The following is a 20,269-nucleotide window of genomic DNA, read 5'->3' as shown; positions in this document are numbered from 1 at the left end:
TCAATTTTTCATAATTTATTAACGTTTTAATAAATGTTGTGAGCATTGATATAAGTAATTAAAAAAAAAAAACATTAGACTTGTTAAAAAAAAGAGCTCAAAATAACTTTTAAACATGCAATTTGTTGACCTCTAACTGTTAGAAAACGATATACCTGCCTCTGCCGGTCCCACCTCACGATGATTATCGTCAAAACGAAGCAATCGTTCGTTCAAAAATAGGTAATTGCTCAAACCGCCCACAATCGCAAACCGTCGCCCCTCTCACGACATAATTTGTGATGCTACAGATTTAGATGTCAAATTCATTTGGGCATCAAGAATGTGTGCTCCAGAGATGATTTGTTTCTAACTTTGTATATCAGTTTTCTCTTTCAAAAATGTTTTAGCCTTTAAGAGAACTTAACCATTCAACCTACTATCATTGCTAGCTAATGTTGATTTTGGTTCCAGGTTAATTTGTAAGCATAAGACAGGTTCAATTTTATTTACATCGAGGAAGAAAATCAACACAAGCAGGTGCATAACATGTGAAGAAGAATGAATGGCGGGCATTCATAAATATATATATATGCTAAAGCAGTGTAAGATGTAAAATTTCGTGAGAGATTAACCGTTCGAAATGTACAGATCAGGCAGCATTCTCTCTACTTCTTTATGGTTCATCTCCAAATTGATCTTTCCGGAGGGTTGCTGCCGACTTTGTCAGTGAGAAGTGGGACTCGAGCAGGAGCAACAGAAGCTGGAAGGCAAGTTAGCAGCGACACTTCTCTGGGTGATCTGTGTTCCTATACAACAAGAAAAATAATAGCGATAATAATAATGCACTATCGTTTTGGTGTCTTATAGAATTGTAGAGTTGATAGCAATGTAACTGCTACTCATTTTATATTCCTTTAGAAGTATTAAAACTAAAAATGTATATAGATGTTATGATTCCATGTTGAAATCAATTTTTCATGAGAATATCCCTTTCTTTACTACCCCCCAACACTTATGAATCATCATCATATAACAGTTTTTCTTCAGTTACTTCACTCCCTTCCTCTTCGTCTTTAAGACCTCGTCCACCGCCTACAATATCTCTTATGATCTTATCAACTTTCTATTGAGGATCCCTTAGAGATTATACCTTCAAATGTACACCTTTCTATTATGCTGTGACGAGAAAAATGGAAAATTATTTATCATCCTATTCACTCCTCAGAACCATTTCGCTATTCATCCCTATCCTATCGTTTTGTTATGTCTTTTATGTTGTTTCTCTTGTCATGAAATATCTAAAAGCGCTACAACTACCTCTTTCAGTAGGTTTTCACTATCATGTTTTATCCTGATGGCTCCATTGATCAATATAATGCTCCTGGTTGCAAAAGGTTTTACTCAAATATGTATGAGATAGATTATTTTGATGCTTCATCCCAAATCATTATATTCAACTCTGCCTAAACTCAAATTTAAGTGGCCATCAATCAAGGTTGCATGTGGAGAAATCTCCTTGGTATGTTGTTCAAGGGTAGAAACACATATGCCAACTTAGGATGACCATTTATTAGCTCAATCAAAGACCATGGGCTCGGTTGGACAAATTTTAAAAAGTTATTGTAAAAATTGGCTTTCGAAGTAGTACCATCAATCAATCTATATTGTCAAACATACAATTACAGGCTCAGTTGAGCTAGCTATTTAAATAGAATATACATTTTTCAATGGGAGTGATAAAGAAGGCATATTTAAAGATAAACACAGCTTATAAAATTATTTTATAACCAAAGATCTAGTGCGCTTTAAATACTTTCTTGGGGTTGAATTTTCTTACATCTAGAAATGGGTTTCTCTATCTCAAAGAAAATATGTCATTGATATCCTTTTAAGAACTGGACTTTTACGGTACATATTACATTAATGAAAAAAACATATATGATTAGGATATATCATATAATGATCTATCTCGATACCAAGGATTAAAAGAAAAAAAAAATATTTTATTAATAATTATGCAACCAATATCTACTTTGTTCTTGGGTCAAAAGTAAACACATGCAAAACTCAATAGTAAAAACATTGGGACGCTATTCTTCGTATTCTTAAATATATCAATGATGTGGCCATCCGCTCCAGCAGGCATCCGCGCCCCATATCCTCCAACGGCCCACTCTCACTTTCTGCTAGTTTACTTTTTTGGTTATAGATAGTTCAATCCTTTCCTATAGTTTGTTTATCCTAATCAATTAATTAATAGTATTTGATAATAGGTTTATATACTTTGTATCGAGGAGGAAAAAGAAACATAATACATATTCCCTCTTAAGTAGAATTTACTGTTTTATTGGCTATTCTTGTCCAGGTTTTCTTCTTGGCCGGCGACGCCTACATTAGCTTTGGTATCAGAGCTAAGGGTATTCATTGCAATGGCGGAAGGAAGCAACCACCCCCGACCCGACAGCGACCGGAGTTTGGATGCGTTGTGCGAAACGCACCAACAAACGTCCAAGCATTCATTAGCATTCAATAGAAAGCGTATTCATTTTTAAGCATTTTCATTACTTTTCTAACATCATAATAACTATTTGCATGCAAGTATTTATAGAACGCCTACTTTTAATAGTGATAATTATTAATCTGCCACTAATACAAATATGAGAGGTGTGGAATTTTAAACCAAATGATATGGTAATGATTCATCTAGGCATTGAAAAGATCCCTATAGGAATTCTCCCAGAATTAACTTCTATAAAATGCAATTATGTAAAGTCATACAACCTGTTAGAATGAATGCTAATTTTCATCTAACAAATCATCTGCACCACCCTCAAATTTCTATATTAATCTTATTTTGAAGCTGGTATTAGAAATATTATCATTTTCGCTGCTTGATGATAGCTATTAAAAATAATTTATCTAGTGAAAGATAAGTTTATAGATGATGATTATTAAATTTCTCTACTTTGAGTGTAAATATTATGCTTATATATGAAAAATATCAATTGAACAGTTTTTCGGGGACAAAGATCTTTAAGCCAAGCATATTGATGCAAAACTCTTGGCTCCCTTGCGATCTCCTTGAGACTTACAATTTTGCTACGTCTTATGACTTGCTTCTCTTGTGAGATATGCATCTCTATTTCAGCGTGTGACATACGATTTATTAAAGATTCAGACAATGCAGCTAGCTAGCATAATTTACGAGCTTTAGTTACTCTTTGCTACTGATTTTGTTAGAGTTTTTTTCTTTTTGTTATCCAACTTAATTAGGTTTTTTTTTTTTGTATATTATGTTAGCTTTCTTTAAGTTCTTTTATTGCTTTGATATTACCTTTATCTGATGTCTGTATATAGACATATATTCTGTAATTTCATTTCACCCTCTCTAAAGCAAAAGCCAAGGAATAAAAGTTATGATCTGTTTTTACTCTTCTCCCTCTCTCCCTTCCTCCAACATTTAAGAAATCTTCCTTCCTCCCCAAGAATCCCAACAAACTGGTATCAGAACCTGGTGGAGGCCACCGAGCAAGGTGGAGGTGGAGGAAGTTCTGAGGAGTTCTTGTGATTAGGAGCAGAGACCGCACGGTCAGGGCAAGGGTGAGGGCTCACGCATAATGGGATCGCGGTTGTTGGCCGAACTCACAGGCATAGCAGGCGCTCAGGGTGCTTAAGCGCGTCGAACGCACAGGGCGTACGCGGGAGCAGCACAGGGCGTACGCGGGAGCAGCACGTGGGCGGAGCATGTGGGAACGCGCGCGGGCAAGGAAAACCCTATCGAAGCGAGTAGTTCGCGTGCGCGGACAGGCCGATCATAGCATGTGGTTGCACAGGTGTCGCGCGGGCCGTGTCCTTGCACGAATTCGGGTTCAGAGGGCCACAAGTTGTGCAAGTGAGTGGACCGGGAGTGGACAGCGTGGCTAGACCACAATGCGAGGGCGAGGCGAATGACTTGGGTCGCATGAGGGAGCGATGGTCTTGTTCGGTGAGGTTAGAGTTTGATTTGGCCCTAGGTGCATGCGAACGGGTAACCTAAGAGGCGCAAAGCAACCTAGAGCCGCGATAAAGATCTGCTTAGATCTTTGAGGTGGAGTAGAAGCTTTCAAATCATGTCAGTACAAAGGTTTGAGATCGACAGATTCACTGGAGAAAATAATTTCAGCCTGTGGCGAATCAAGATAAAAGTATTGTTAGGCCATAAGTGGCTTTTGGAGGCAATACCCAAAGATGGATTTATGGCATTGACCGATCAGGTGAAGGCAAGGGAAATGCAGTTGAAGGCTCACAACACAATCTTGCTTTCCCTTGATGACGAGGTGTTGCAAGAGGTTGCCGAGGAAGAAATAACCATCAAGGTATGGGACAAATTAGAATCATGTTCTTGAAAAAATATCTTGCAAATCTTCTGATATTGAAAAATCAATTGTATATCCTTCAAATGGAAGAATCAAAGGATATTCGAAAGCACAAGGATGACTTCAACAAGATAATTCTTGATCTGAAGAATGTTGATATGCGTATTGCTGAAGAAGATCAGGGCATCATCTTGCTTAGCTCGTTGCTGAAAACTTGTGAACACGTTGTTGATACAATGTTGTATGGGAAGCAGACTTTGATGATGACTGATGTAAAGTCAATATTGATATCAAAGGAGATTTAGCGGAAATCAGAAATTAATGAAGAAAAGAATAGTGACAAGTTGCTGGTTAGGGGCAGATCTGAAGTTAGAAGAGAGAGATTAAGTAAGAAGTGCTATCTTTGCCACAATGAGGGACATTCTAAAAGAAATTATCCGAATAGAGATATGGCAAAGAGGTGAACTAAAAGATGGCACTAACTTGGCAGTGGCAGTAGATTCAAGGGATGAATGAATTGATACAGAGGTTCTGTAAGGGGCAATTGAAAGTTGGATCAAGGTGGAGATTATTAGAGTTTTTTTTGTGATCCAACTTAATTAGGTTTTTTTTTTTTGTATTTTATATTGGTTTTCTTTAAGTTCTTTTATTGCTTTAGTGTTGCCTTTATCTTATGTCTATATATAGACATATATTATGCAATTTCATTTCACCCTCTCTAAAGCAAAAGCCAAGGAATAAAAGTTCTATTCTGTTTTTACTCTTCTCCCTCTCTCTTTCCTCCCTCCAACATTCACGAAAGTTTCCTTCCTCCCCAAGAATCCCAACATATTTCATACGGACTATAATTTTCTCTGTGCTTATATATGCAAGATTTTAACGATTCTTATCCTTTTGATATGAGCTTGATAACTCTATCTTCTGATATTGTAAAGCAAGGACTTGTGAATTATGAATAGTGGCGCCTGAGGCATATAAAAATAATTCTACCTTAATTTTATTTTAATAAAAAAAATTCTTTTTGGATTTAGCTATTGCTAGACTTCTAAAATTAAAACAAAAGCTAATCCTTGTACTAGCATGAAATATAGTTCTAGTTTAATGATCTCTTATATTTGCTTAATCTGATTTTCTATTTTTTGTAATTAGTCTAATTGTGTGATTTTATTTTTCAAATTTGATACAATCTTTTTTTTTTTTTTTGAATGTGAGTTTCTGACTAAACATGTGATTATTTTATGATCATTAATTTCTATGCGATATTTTATTTGATGAAGACAAATTCTCACTTACATGAAAGCTACAGTTATCTTTGACTTGACATGTCACAAGATTAAAAAAAAAGTATGCTGCATTAATTTACAAGAAAATTATACCAGGCGAAATGGGAACTCATCCCCTTCAAGCATGTGTGCTATTTGTCCCATCTTTGGTCGTTTTTGTGCATCCAAATCAACACAACGGAGGCAGACAAGCAAAGTTCTTTTCAAACTTCTTGGAGATGGCTGAATTTCAATCAATGGATCTAGAACATCTTCAACATGTTTAGTTCCAACCATTCCTCTAAACCATTCTACTAAATTCACCTGCATTATGATTTTTACCTTTTAAGAGGATAGGGATGTAATGAAAAAATAAATATGTTACTACTTCACTGTATTCACCTCTCCAGATGGTCTTCTATAGTCAACAGGGTTTCTTCCAGAGATTATTTCCATAAGTAGAACTCCAAAACTATAAACATCGCTGCTCTCATTAAGCAAGCCAGTTGATGCATATTCAGGAGCTACATACCTGTGATGCAAAAGTGATGGTAGTAATGAATAAGAGGGTGAGGAGGTACATCTGACTAAAGAAAGGATGCTGAATTTCACTTATTGTTGAACTGTAATCATAAAAAATGGGTGCAAAGCAATCACCGTTAGTGATGTATATAGAAGAGAAGCTTGAACTAACCCAAAAGTTCCCATTACTCGAGTGGTCACAAAGTTTGAACCAGGACCGAGGAGCTTGGCAAGTCCAAAGTCTGATACTTTGGGGTTCCATTGCTTGTCTAGAAGAATATTACTGGACTTGATATCTCTGTGTACAACTTTGGGCTCCAACCCTTCATGTAAATGTGCTAATCTGCAACCAAATCAACAGCCCAAAAACACAAAAAAAAAAGCTTATAAATGATAAGGAATAACCTTAAAGACGCATAAAAAACAAAACAAAATCATACATGTGGCCAAAAGTGTTCTATTGACAAAAGAAATTTCCCCAATTGACAAATTTTCCTTTTTTCTTTTTGCTAATCATCAGTCATTAGCCTTATCCCAACTATTTGGGGTCGACTTTATGAACTCTTATTTTCCATTTGTTTTTTTTTAATGGCGTCTGAAGCGTAAAACGTATTCTTTGTAAATCATTTTGAATAGCTTCTATCCGTGCAATACAAGAAGCTTCCAATTCAAATGTGTCTTAAAATTCATGCTTGATCAAGCCTATTTTTAACATGTATCAAATATTAATAGTTTTTTTAAGTCTAACATTCAGATTCATATAATATTTTTGACCTAATTGAGATTTTATAAATTTTATTTTAAGTCTCCAAAATATCCTTTTATCATACAAAACTTTGTAGGCACTTCTCCACTTTTTTCCTTATGCAACACTAAAATAATAGTCTCCGAAATTTAGTTTGGTAGCATTATTCTAAATTTTTTGGTAGAACATTGAAAACGATTCAGGATGCGGTGAAAAACTAGAAGGAAAAGATTCTATGTTCAAATTTCATAACCTATGTTTCATGCTTTAGCTTTTTAATTGCCTACAGACACAAGGTTCATCTTAGTTGATACTAGAAAACAACAACTCAAGGCCCTCAAGTAAAAAAATAAAAGATAACAGAAATAAATACCAACTCAAGAATGCTTTTACCCTTTTGCTGTGCCAATCGCAATCTTCATTCTGATTTCCCATGTCAATAGACTAACAAGGCCAACATCTCCATGCAACCACTGCTCCAGATTTCCATTATCCATATACTCGTATACTAGCATCCTGGAATCAAATACGCACTGCCAGAAATTAGTCAAACGCTACAAATCAAATGAAATTCCGGATAGAATATACAATTGATGGAAATCAAAGCGCACCTTTTAGGGCCCTCGGCACAATAGCCCAGAAGACCCACGAGATTCTTATGTCTCACCCTTCCGATGGCTTCTACCTCCACCTTGAATTCCCTCTCTGCTTGACCCCTATAAAAGAAAGTAAATCCTGTTATCTTAGTTTATAGTTATCAAGCATATTTCTTGCCACGTATATTCTATTTTTTGTTTCCTCAAATAACAAGTAGATCATTGATCATTCTAAAGCAGTTTTCTTTTAGGTGAAAACAACAAACAAACAAAATAAAGCTAATGATAAAGCTAAGGAAAATTTTGGGCTAGAATTGATATACTGATCAAATTTAGTTAGGATGGACTTTAAAGAAAATATTTTAATTTATTTTGAGATGATTGTAATACAAGATTTTATTGATTATTCATTTATTATACTAATCTCAAAATTAATCCAAAAATTTTAAAATTCATATGAATTTTATTAATGTGAATATCCTGTACGAATTTCTCTCCTAAAATTAATTCAAATATGACCTAATAGTCTACAAGCACCTCAAATTTCCTAGGAACGAAAGATCACATATCATAGGGTGGTCCAATATCCATGTCCAAATCAAATTTATGTCCAGACTATTTGTCTGCAAACTATGATAATGAAAGCTTAAATATCTTGATTAGCTTTTTTACTTTAAATCTTAAAAAACACAAAAATCAGAAAAGAAAAAGGGCGAGGGGTTGTCCATCACCAGTTAGACAGGAAAACAGAGCCCCATAAATAAAGCACGAAAACCAAAATTAATAAGATCGGCTTCACGACAGAAAGAAATAAAAATCCCACTTAACCAGTTGATCGATTTCTCAGCAAGTATTAATGAATCCGAAACTTACTTCTTATTCAATAGATTCTTAACGGCGACGACAGATAGATCAGGGAGAACGCCCCTGTAGACAACGCCGTAACCACCCTCGCCAATCACATTCCATTCGCCGAATCCACTCGTCGCCGTCTCCAATTCCGCCATCGTGAACCAACGCCCCCACCCAATATGCCCCATCATCTCAGCCCCTGCTTTTGACTTGGAGCACTCTCCCTCAACCACTTTTGCCCCCTTCTTCTCATTCCTTTCAAACCCCTTTCCTCCTATGCGCCCAGTTCCGTCCAATCCGATCTCGCCGATATCCATCGTGAAGGTCGGCATCAATCCCGACGAGTGCTTCAACCGTGTCGGCCTATGTCGCCTGTTGCTTGATCGCAGGAAGAGGAACAACGCCGTGAGGCCTCCGGTGACGAGAGCGAAGGCAGCTATTGCGATTAGAACGTAAAGGCGTAGACCGAGCACCGACGTCTTCTCCGTCAGAATGCCGCCGGATTTGTGTCCCCCGGCGCCCATTCCGGCCAAACTGAGATCGATCAATCAATTTCTCTATGGATCCTAACCTCTTCAAGCGAGAAAGAGCGGTAGAAACTTCTTTTTCCTTTGAAGCGTTGTGGAGATGAGCTCAGCAGAGTGGGAAGCATTGCCGGGAAGACGACGTTATTTTTCTGGCGAGCATGTTTAGGAAGAGGTTGAAGGCGCCTACGACAAATGGGTCTACACTATAATTAAGTTTAATCTGCGAAAATACTGTTACAATCTTTTACACCCGCTCTGAAAGGGCGAATTGACCAGGATGACCTCGGGCTGATTGTTGTCGGTTTCCCTTCGCCGTTGCGTGACCGCCGGAGTGATCCAAAGTAGGGCCCAGTGGGAAAGAGACCGGAGGATTGTCTCGTTGTCGCAATGCTTTCGTCGCGGTGAGCAGTTATGGTTTCACGGTGGTTATCGGACCGCTTAGTAGCTGATCAAAGTGGGGTTACTTTTGACATTTCGGTTATTAAGGATTTAACATGGATTTGACGGATGCAGGTCGGGGCCCACCGCCTCACCACGGTTTGAGATGTGAAAAAAGAATGATGTTTATTGATTTATAGCCTTTGGATCTGCATTGAGATTTGTTATCATGGCTTTTAACACGTATCTTAGCAAAGATCCAAAGGTAAGGGGTGTAGTTTCAGTTTTTTCCAGTGAAAAAGAGTTAAGCCTCCGTATGTATTAATTATTAAGGTTTCCTATTTATATTTAAGTTGCAAAATTCGTGAAGTCCGGAGCGTACTAATTGAACGCTTCCGTGCATTTTAAGATTTTATTAAATTCTACACAATTATATCAATTTTGTGCTCACACTGTAGCATTAAAAATGAATTTTTTAAATTAAATTTAAATAAAAATTTCATTCTGAATAATACATAATAAAAGAAATTTATATAATCAACCCACATAATGAGATAAATTTTATTATAATTATTATATTATTGTATGATATCATAAATATATATAATATTCTCACATATAATATCATAATAAAATTTTGAAATAAATATGTATGGTTATATAAAACCTTACATAAACTTTAAAAAAAATATGTCAAATTGTGATTTGTATGATGTGTTGAGAAAAATTATGATTGTAAATTATAATTTAATATTTTTGAATTATATGCTGATTTTTAGTATATATAAATAAGCTGAAAGTGGCATGAGATAAAATATTTTATTTTAAAGAAAATTTTATGAAGAAATAAATCACTGATCTTATTTAATTGTAACTACTTATTTAATGTGAGTCGATAATTATGAATAATTTTATTTTTTGAATAGTTACATCAATTTAAGATAATAGATTTGAACACTATAATTGTCAAATTACAACTAATAATTTGCTAATATTTAAGCAGATTAAAGACATTAAGACTTCATTTGGGATGATTTTTTTTTTCTTCTTAATGCAACTTTTTATTATAAAAAAAAATTGTACTAGAAATCTACTTTAAAAATAGTAAGAAAATCGTTCCAAAAAGGCTTCATTTGGGACAGCTTTTTTATTGCTTCTTAAAACAATTTTTTAATACAAAAACTAAATTTTTTGTACTAGAAAATTGTTTTAACAAGTAATAAGAAAACAGTCCCAAATAAAACCTAAATTATTTCAATAATGCTTTCCAATACCCTTTTTTGAACGAAGCCCAAATGTATGACTTGGGATACCATATGTTCTATATAAATATAAAAATCATATGTTGTTATAATAATAAGCATTTTGATGGCATGACTAGCCTTCTAGTGGTTAAATAATGCCTGTGATGGCTCCCACTGAAGAAATTTTGAGCTCATATGCTAAAAAATAATGCTGCATCCTGAGGCCTGATATGTGCATGGGTTCTTCAATTCGAACCTTTAATCTAGGCACTTTTTGTCGCAAATATTTTATGTATAATGAACATAAATATTGGGGGTTAAAGTTTAGAATAATTGATTAAAAGTAAAATAAAAATTCAAAATATTTTTTAAGAATTTGAATTTTATGTTATAATTTATTTTTTGAGTATTGTGAATTCACCAAAATCAAATAATTTCATGATACATTGTGCCATGCGATGCTCTACACATCTGTGATACTATAAATATCGCTAGCGGCCTTCATAATGTAATAATCTTGAATCAATTTTCTCTAATTCTAAGCACCGCATGTTTTGTTGAGGCGCTGAGTCTAGAGCACTAGGTAATCCTGAGCACAATTACAATTATTTTTTTCAATGGAGGAGAGAGAAAATTTTGAATTTTTTTCCTTTGAATCGCTTTGCTACTTTCACAAAAAAAAATTTCAAATTAAAGTAGGTGATTATAATTATATCTCTATTTTCAAATATTTTGATTTTGACCGTTGACTTCTCATCAAAATTGATTTCACTACATTTTTTTGGCTTTATTGAACTTTTACCACACAACTTTTTGTATGGTATCGTATTGATTATTTTGAATATTTTGATTGTAATATTTATGAATCTCACATGATAAAATAGAATTCATTGAATTTTGTATGATTTATACTATATAGAAATTGACTATTTTTATTCAAACATACTGTTAATACAACTATCGAGTATGAAAATATATATGTGATTGGGTAATAGTTTATCACTATTTATTTTATTGTAATGTGTATAAAAGATAAGTAAAAACTGGTTGACCTGTTGGTTGAAGTTTAATTGACATATACATGATGGTAGGCCGACGAGCTTTCCTTTAAATATTATGGTTGTGTGTTATTATCTACTGATTCACATGATACAAAAATTGGGAGTTATAAGGAGTTCTTATTGTGCTGGCAGACAAATAATGATGATTATGTTTATTGAGCCAACGATTACTAATTATTGATTACCGGCTACTAAAAATTATCGTGATAGTCAAGTCTTCTTACTTGTTGAAGTGTGACCACCAAAATGCATATTATAAACTCATTGTTATTGTATGGCTTTATTGATATTGTATTGATTTACTGTCACTATACATATTTACTGTTACTATATTACTTTATTGTTACTATCACTAATTTTAATAACGACACTATAATGATACTATTATTGATATAGACATCAATATTATTTGATAATACTAGTACTGATTCACTATTAATGTTATTGTTATTAATTTAATATATTAATGCTTAGCATGCGATACACTAATCATGCCATGAGCAGCATACAATTAAGATATTGATTTGATATTAATATAGAATAATTAAATAACATGTGTACATTATTTTAAGATTTTACTGTATTTATATGATTCCAATAATCTTTACCGATGATTTGATTTTATCACTTTATATATATATTTTTACTAATTGATAGTATAATGTGATGATTATTTTATCGATTCAGCACATGTACTGGTTTACTGGTTTCAATATTGTACTATTTACTGGCTACCATACTGTATTATTTTACTATTTATAAATTATATCACTACTACATATGATATCACTATTTTTGCATTAATTCTTGATCATATTATTATTACTATTATGAATTGATTGAAGACATGAATACTACTTCTTATCATATTTTGAATTCAGTTACATGATTTTAGTGACATGTTGGGCTTTTTAGCTCATTATATGTGGCTTAAATGATTTTAGGTCAATGCAAGAGAGCAAGAGTGTGAGATTGACTAAAATTATTCATATTCAAATTTTTATTATTTTAGTTATTCATTTATACTCAAGGCAGAATAGATATATTATGATTGTAAAGATCCTAAATAGTGTACCTAATTTTTAGAGAAATAAATACATATGTATATATTAATATTTTTATCGATAGTTTTATTTATATTATATATATATATATATATTAATATAAGAAATTAGGAAGATCTAGTTGTATAAATTAAAAGAAAAAGAGAATCCAAACCTGAACCATTTATTTTCAAGTTCGGGTTAACACGAAATCAAATTTTTCAGGCCGAGTTAGGGTCAAATTTTCGAGTTTGGTCTGGTCATAAGTTGATACCCCTAAAGGAATAGATTAATATGATAGGATTTATTGATGGGCAGCAAGTGATGACTTCGTACATGAAATTCACATAACCTGTGACTTGTGACATAAGGTATACGACTAATTCTTGGTGATATGATTAATATAATTAAGACTGATCTTGTAGGATTGTCCTATAGGACATAATATAGGATAACACCACAGGTAGTTAGGTGTCATATTTTGCTTGTAAATGTATATAACATGAACATATATGATAAATTATGTTATGATATGATACGATATGTATATGATACAGGACAAGACAAACACAAGCATATGATATGACTGGTAAGATTGCTATAAGGGCGCATGATATATGCAAATTATATAATCTATGTGATACATATTGCATGTGATATTGATGTTACACAATATGTAAACGCATACCGGCATATGACACTATAGATAAGATTGATATAACTGATAAGACTGATAATTGATATATTATATTAGATATGAACAATGATATATATGCATACGATTGATGTAGCGAAATGAATATTCAATTAATGATAGTTGTACTCATTTATATAAAATAAAATAGGAACCATCTTGTAACTAATGGGTATAATAGGAACAATTCAAACACTAAAAAATCGTATCTTGATTTTTCGTTTACAACCAATCCTGTATAAAAAAAAGTATTACATACACATCAATTTTATTTTACACAACATTCAAAATACACCTTATTACATGCTAAAAAAATTATCGTGAAATTAAAATTTTAGTCTTGTAAAAAAATTCTGTGAGATTAAAATTATTTTATGTCAAAAATAAAAAATGGGGAAAACATGGGGCATGATCCAATTAGAATAATCCCTTAAATAAGGAAAAATATAAGAATCGTCGCCACCCCATAAATGAAGAATATGAGATACTCTACAATTAAGTATAATGCTTGATTATTGTTGTAAGGATTACATAAATCAAGTATTCACACACTATAAAAGCCCAAAAACAAGATTATATATTAATAATCAAGCAATACTAATTGAATGATGAAAGTCTAGCGATGATGGCGGTGATTATTGATGGTGTTATCGATAGTGATTGTTAGAAAGTACAATAGATTTATTTCAGCTCTCTCAAATTTTGAACCCCTTTCATATATAGAATGACGCCTTATTTTGTTTTTTTAGAGGGACATTTTTAGTAAATTTTGCCAAAATTCAAACTACTTCATTAAATGATCCATATTGATCCTCTTAATTATAGATTTTTATCTAGCATTTGAGTGTCATAATGATATCATAATCTGATAATTGGGCTTGTTAGATTTGTTTCATTTAGCCACATAATTTGAATATAAGCATGAAATATTTGAAGATATTGTAGTCCTTCAATTAGTGCTCATAAGTTTCTAAATATACTTCAAGAGCTTGATTTGGGTTCATTTCGAGTCAGATCAAATCATTTGTGGTGTTGATGCATTCAACTCTTTGAAATATTCAACTAGACTATAAGTTTACTAAAATCAGATTTGGTATAATATTTTATTTAATTTTAAAAGCTATAATTTACATAGTATATTAATATTAATTTTGACGGATTGGTTTTATGGAAACACATCATTTGCCTTTTTATTTTCGAGCATCAAAGCTTATGTCCTCTAAAAAAAGTGTTTAATTTTAAATTCTTTAAATAAAAATTTTATTCAAAGTAGAATACATTTTAAAGATTTATTTTTTTGAAGTTTTTAAAAATCATTTTATGATGTCATTATATTTTATTATATTGTTTATCTTCAAATCAATATGTTGCTGTTGAAAGCAGGTGTTGACAAGAAACATGCAATTATTGCCGCCCATAAATAAATAAAAAAACCTTCAAATTCCAATGGTTATTTAGGTGTTAATAACAACCAAGCAATCGAATGAGGAAGGAATGGGTTTCTTTCAAATGGCACAACAATATATTTAATTCAAATTATCAATAATTTAATTTATAATAGGAGCAAATATATAAATTTATTAATTTATTTTATAAATTCATGATAATTCTATCAAAATTATATAAATTATAATGGCATATGCATAAATCTTTCTACTTTTTATCATCATGACTAAATAAATAAAATTTATTATTTTAGTTGTAATAATTTTATGCAATCCTCAAATTTAATGTTTGGATGAATATGACTCATTTGATTTGTAATACCTAAAATCAATTAGATACTCGGAACACTGTCAACTAACCACCGATAATTAGGATTCAAATAACAATGATATTTGTTGTTAATTATAAATGATGTCATTTTGTACGATTATGAAAGGTATTGATACAATGTATAAAATGTATTTTGTAATGGAATTTGAATAAACCCTATGGCATGAGAGCTATCTTTAATATATCATTTAATGTTTATTTGGTTGTGGTCCTTTGAGAAGGGGAGACCATAAACTAGAGGCTAAGAAGTTCAATAGAAATCAACCTTACAAAAGATGACGTGCATTGACCTTATTGGCAACAACATATGAAGAAATCGATGGGTGTAAGAGTAAGCAACCGATTATAGTCAAAGGAGTGCAATATATTGTTGGGAGAAGTAAGCACATGGTGAAATAAACAAGAAATAAAAAATGCAATGAATAGAAAGAATATCACGATTTAACATGGAAAAACTCAAAATAAAAAAAAAATAAATAAAAATGGCGCCACACCGCACAAAAAAATTCACTATGAAAATTGAAAGAAATAAGTATTGATTTCTCTTATCTCTCACTCTCTCTCCTTGTCTCTCGTCACCTATGCACGATTCTTACACAAGAATAAACAAAGAGATCACATAATAGAAACCACCAAGGGACATAACCCTTAATAAAAAAACAAGAAAGAAAACTACTCAAATTGCATTGTAGCACTTCCATCTCTATTCCCAGTCTGCTTACCAGTGCCGCGATGTTGGATGATCTGGAGTGAATATCGCTCCCTAGTAGTGTTATGCTCTCTATTTTGGAGCACCGCAATGTAGATGTTTTGAGTGTCGAGAACTCCGCTTGCTGGGCGCTCATGTACACAACATCGAGGAGCTATACGAAATAATAATAATAAGTGCAATGCACCCGAACCCAAGCAGGGGGGACCCCTAGCAAGTTCAACATACTGCATTGAGATCCAAGACAACAGTATAACCAGGTTGATCAATGCAATCAAATTCCACATATAACTAACATCAATGATAATGGTAGAAGGAATGCAGTTTTGAAATAGAGGTCAAAGTGTCATAGTCGAGGGACGGTGGTTGAAAAACCATAATTAGTGAATGGTAGTTAAAGGATCAGAGTTGAGTGACAATAGTTAGAAGACCATTTTTGAGTGGTGATGGCTAAATGATCGTAGTTGGGTGATGTAAGTCAAAGGACATTAGTCAAGTGATGATGATCAAATGATTATAATCGAGCGACTGTAGCTAGAGTACCATTGTTAGGTAATATTTGTCAAAGGATCATAATCGAATAATAATGAACTAAGGATCATAGTTACACAATCATAGTCAGGAAATGACAGTTATAGGATCACAATCAAATGATGATGGGAAGAAGTCAGCAGTCTGATGACTATGGTCGAAGGACTATAGTCGAGCAATGGTGGTCTGAGGATCATAGTCAAGCATCACCTAAAGAAGGACCACAGTCTAGTAATGGTGCTAAGAGGACCATAGCCAAACAATGGACAATGGTACTGGTTGGAGGACCAAAGTTGGACAACAAGGGTTGGAAGATCATAGTCATATAATGATAGCAAGAACATCATGATTGGTGGCAACCATAGGACTACACTCGAGCGTTGATTTTCAAATAATTATAGTCCATAGTTAGTAGTTAAAAGATAATGATCAAAGGATTATAATTAGGGAATAATGGTCATAAGATTTGTAGTAAGGTGACAGTGGTCGGAGGATCATAAATGGTGATGATGGTTTGTTTGTTGGTCGGGTGATGATCCGAGATGATAGTTGGGGTGGTTTGACAGTGTTGCTCAGGTGAAGCTTAAGGTTTCTTTAATCCTCTTAGCTCTATTCAATTTAAAGCTGAGAGTCATATACTTTATGTCAGGAATGAGGGTCTATTTATAAATTTTTGAAGGTGGCATGATAAATATAACCATAACTTGAAACTGTATTGAATTACCCAATTATAAGCTCTTCTTTCATTATTTAGGCGCCTTACTAACGTCAAAATTAGATGATTTTGGGCTCATTGGATTTATATTGTCAAAATATTTGATTTTGACTTTAAGCATGCAAGATTTGGATATTGTTTGATTCTTCAATTAGCCTGCAAAGTTTTCTACTACTCCTTGGGTGCTTGATTTGAGTGAGCTCAATCGGACTCAGATCAGGCACCTTTTGATGTTGTTGAGTTCTTCTTGTCGAGATGCTCAGTTTAACTATATTTTTACTAAAATTAAAGTTTGTATTGACCTCAACTTAATTCCAAAAGTTTTCTGTTCAAATATGCATAGATATTCATGCTTGATCAACTCAATTTTTGCAATGGAAAATTAAATTTATATGCATCATAATTCATGTAATTAAGCAACTATTCTCATTATTTATTTTCTTAGGGAAATATACTTAGAAAAAATTATCATATCATTTTTTTATGGATTATTTTTTTAAGTATGTTGCAAATAAAATTAGTTTGAACAGTTTGGAATTCAAACCTTTGTTTGGATCTTGTTTGAACATGATTCGAACTATGGTTCAAATACGGCTTGAACGATAATTCAAATGTGGTTCAAAACTTCTTACCTCATTCCTTCATTTTTCATAGGCTTTCTAGGGGAAGGCATTCATGGTGTGTAGAGTTTACCATGGGAGTCATTTGCAAGCAGGCATTAAAGAAACCAATGGCTTATGAAGGAGAAGAGGATTTTGTGCTCGTCATTTGTTAGCCAAAAGAATTGATGAGTGGACGCAGCATGTAAAAGAGAAGAGGAGATCGTAATGAGGGCTCGTTGGATAAATACATATGAAGGAGAAGGTCCGAACTAGGTTTGAGTTCACATCTTAGTTAGAATTTTTTTTTTTTGGATGAAACTCACAACGAGGCCTACGCGTTAATATAACAAGAAAATTACAAGTCCTTAAAAAAACCATCAACTCTCTAAAAATGCAACCTTTGAAATAGTCACTACGAGCCAATGGTTCTACCTATTACAATAAAAAACAAAAGAAAATACGGCAACAAAAACAAGCAAACAAAGCAAAATAGAACTCTGGGAAGCAGCAGGAAGGACCTCAGTCACCTGAATAGAAGTCACACGACCAACCAAATAGAAACCTGCAAGAGAAAAACCACAAAAAGGAACAACAAAGGAAAAAAAGAAACCAACAACCAACTTATAGACCACCACATGACCAACAACAAGCCACCACAGACCAACACTAGCCTTGAGCCACCACACGACCACCCCCAAATACCACCAACATATAGGTGAGAAGGGCCAAAAAAATAAGAACTACAAGCTGCAACCCACAAAAACAAACCCACCATGGAAGGAAACCCTAGGCCCAAAAGCCAGCAAGGACCAAAGCCCCAACACACCTAGAACAAACCTAAGAATAGCACAAAAACCAAGAGAAAAACAGACAACAGCCAAAGACAAACAAGACCTAATAATTGAAAAAAAAAATTAAAAAAAAAAAAGAACCAAATAGAAGATTATTTCTTTTTTGACTTCCTCCGTTTGTGCTTATCAACTATTTTGTAATACTCTTTCTCAACATTTTGGACAATATTTAAGTTATAAATTTCTCGAGAATCCACCCCTTTAATTTCACATCAATTTCCTCTCCAACATCCAAGTTAGCTGATGAATCCCCTTGAACCACCTCATTATCCATCAATTTGAAAGCTAATTGAGCTAACAAGGCATCATTAGAAACAAGAAGAGAAATGAGAACATCTATGAGAGACATTTGCACATTGATATCCACCATAGCATCGCAAACTTAAAGAGCAATATTATCAAGAACCAGAGCAATCAAACCATTAGCAACATCCCCCATCTCAACAGACACAACAACCCTCAAAGTGATAACAACTTGACACTCCCCAGGTTTCAAGGCGGTAGGAATATAGTTAACAACATAATCAACAATAGCATAATCATCAACATCATCTATAACCTTAGTTTGAATTTTGTTTTTTTGCTGACTTAGTCAACATTAACCTTAGTTTGAACTAAGGTTCGAACAAATCTTTGAATTAGGTTTGAACAATACTTCAAATCTGATTCATATTCTAACTAGTCCGAACTAATTTTAAATAATCTATAATCCAATGAGTAGTTAACAAATACACAAACTTGTTCCTCACTAGATATAATTTCAAAAATAAATTTTCAAGCATATTTCTCTGATAAAAAAATAAATATATTAGATTAATTGCATATATTATGAGACGATAATGTCAATTTTCTATTTTAAAATGAAACAAAATAAAAAAATCATGATTTTGCTATCACAAATGAAGAATAAAATTACCTCATGCAAATTAAAAAAATAAAATATTATTCTTATTCTATGTCATTTTCTGTGCTTCTTCAAGCATGAGCGGATTATAAGTTCCATGACATCATGACAACATGATCGGCAAATAGCCATTATATTATGACAAAAATAAAATGGTTGGTTGGAAGCCTAAAGGACTTTTCGTAGGAACTAATATTAGTTTATTTCGGGGAAAAACAACGTACGCCCAATATAGCCGTTAGCGCAGATGTCCCCATCAGTTTGTATTTGTTAAAAGTCCAACGGCTATATTCGAAGGGACCCCAACATCAAGAACAACTAAACTGGCAAAGGTGGTTAGGAGAAGCTAACGTTAGTCTAGTTCCTTTGGCAGGAAGCGTGACTTTTGTTCATTATGGTTGCTTGTAAGAGCTCATTTGGTTGCTTTAAATTTAATATAAATATATATATTTCACTTTTTCATGTTTTGATTTGATTAATTTATATATTTCTTATGATGGGCATATTAAGATTATATGAATATTGATAAATTTTATTTAATCAAATTTAGGACCATTTGAACTTCGATTTAAGTAAACTTATGGTTGAATTAAAATTAAATTTATGGCCGAATTAAAATTTCTGATGAGACAAACTCAATGATTCTTGAAGTTATATGATTAAACTCCAAATGAACATAAATCAAGCATTTGAAATATGATTAGAAGCGTTAAGATATTGATTAGAAGACCAAATAATCTCGAAATCTTGAATTATTGTATTGAAATTGAGCATTTCAACAAGTCAAATTTAATAATTTGAATGCACTTATATAATAAAAAAATATTAAAAATGAGGAGATCGCTCTAGGCCTTCCGATGGATTGCCTTTGGTTTTGACTATATTTATAAGAATGTTGCTATCAAAAATTATAATTGAAC

General features: G+C 33.1%; 1 protein-coding gene across 1 annotated transcript; it reads right to left on the bottom strand.

Annotated features, from left to right (window-relative positions):
• Positions 1-424: 424 nt before the first annotated feature.
• On the bottom strand, positions 425-9,487 carry LOC110093537 (probable receptor-like serine/threonine-protein kinase At4g34500). The gene is made up of 7 exons (XM_020818451.2): positions 8,336-9,487; positions 7,478-7,582; positions 7,260-7,382; positions 6,294-6,464; positions 6,002-6,131; positions 5,714-5,923; positions 425-788 (listed from the first exon to the last, which is right to left on the bottom strand). The coding sequence occupies exons 1-7, from the start codon at positions 8,836-8,838 to the stop codon at positions 663-665; spliced, it is 1,368 nt and encodes a 455-aa protein (XP_020674110.1). The 5' UTR covers positions 8,839-9,487; the 3' UTR covers positions 425-662.
• Positions 9,488-20,269: the final 10,782 nt, after the last annotated feature.

Source organism: Dendrobium catenatum, unplaced genomic scaffold (genome assembly GCF_001605985.2).
Source record: "Dendrobium catenatum unplaced genomic scaffold, ASM160598v2 fragScaff_scaffold_450, whole genome shotgun sequence".
Lineage (NCBI taxonomy): Eukaryota > Viridiplantae > Streptophyta > Magnoliopsida > Asparagales > Orchidaceae > Dendrobium > Dendrobium catenatum.
The sequence above is the reverse complement of the archived record's forward strand: the minus strand, read 5'-3'. Positions and strand labels throughout refer to the sequence as shown.

Excerpts from the sequence above, each read along its gene's own strand:
- LOC110093537 (XM_020818451.2), bottom strand. The coding sequence starts at position 8,838 with ATGGGCGCCGGGGGACACAAATCCGGCGGCATTCTGACGGAGAAGACG. Across the intron at positions 7,383-7,477 it reads TGTGCCGAGGGCCCTAAAAG|GATGCTAGTATACGAGTATA; the intron begins GTGCGCTTTGAT and ends ATTTGATTCCAG. Across the intron at positions 6,465-7,259 it reads GCGATTGGCACAGCAAAAGG|ATTAGCACATTTACATGAAG; the intron begins GTAAAAGCATTC and ends ATTTGGTTGCAG.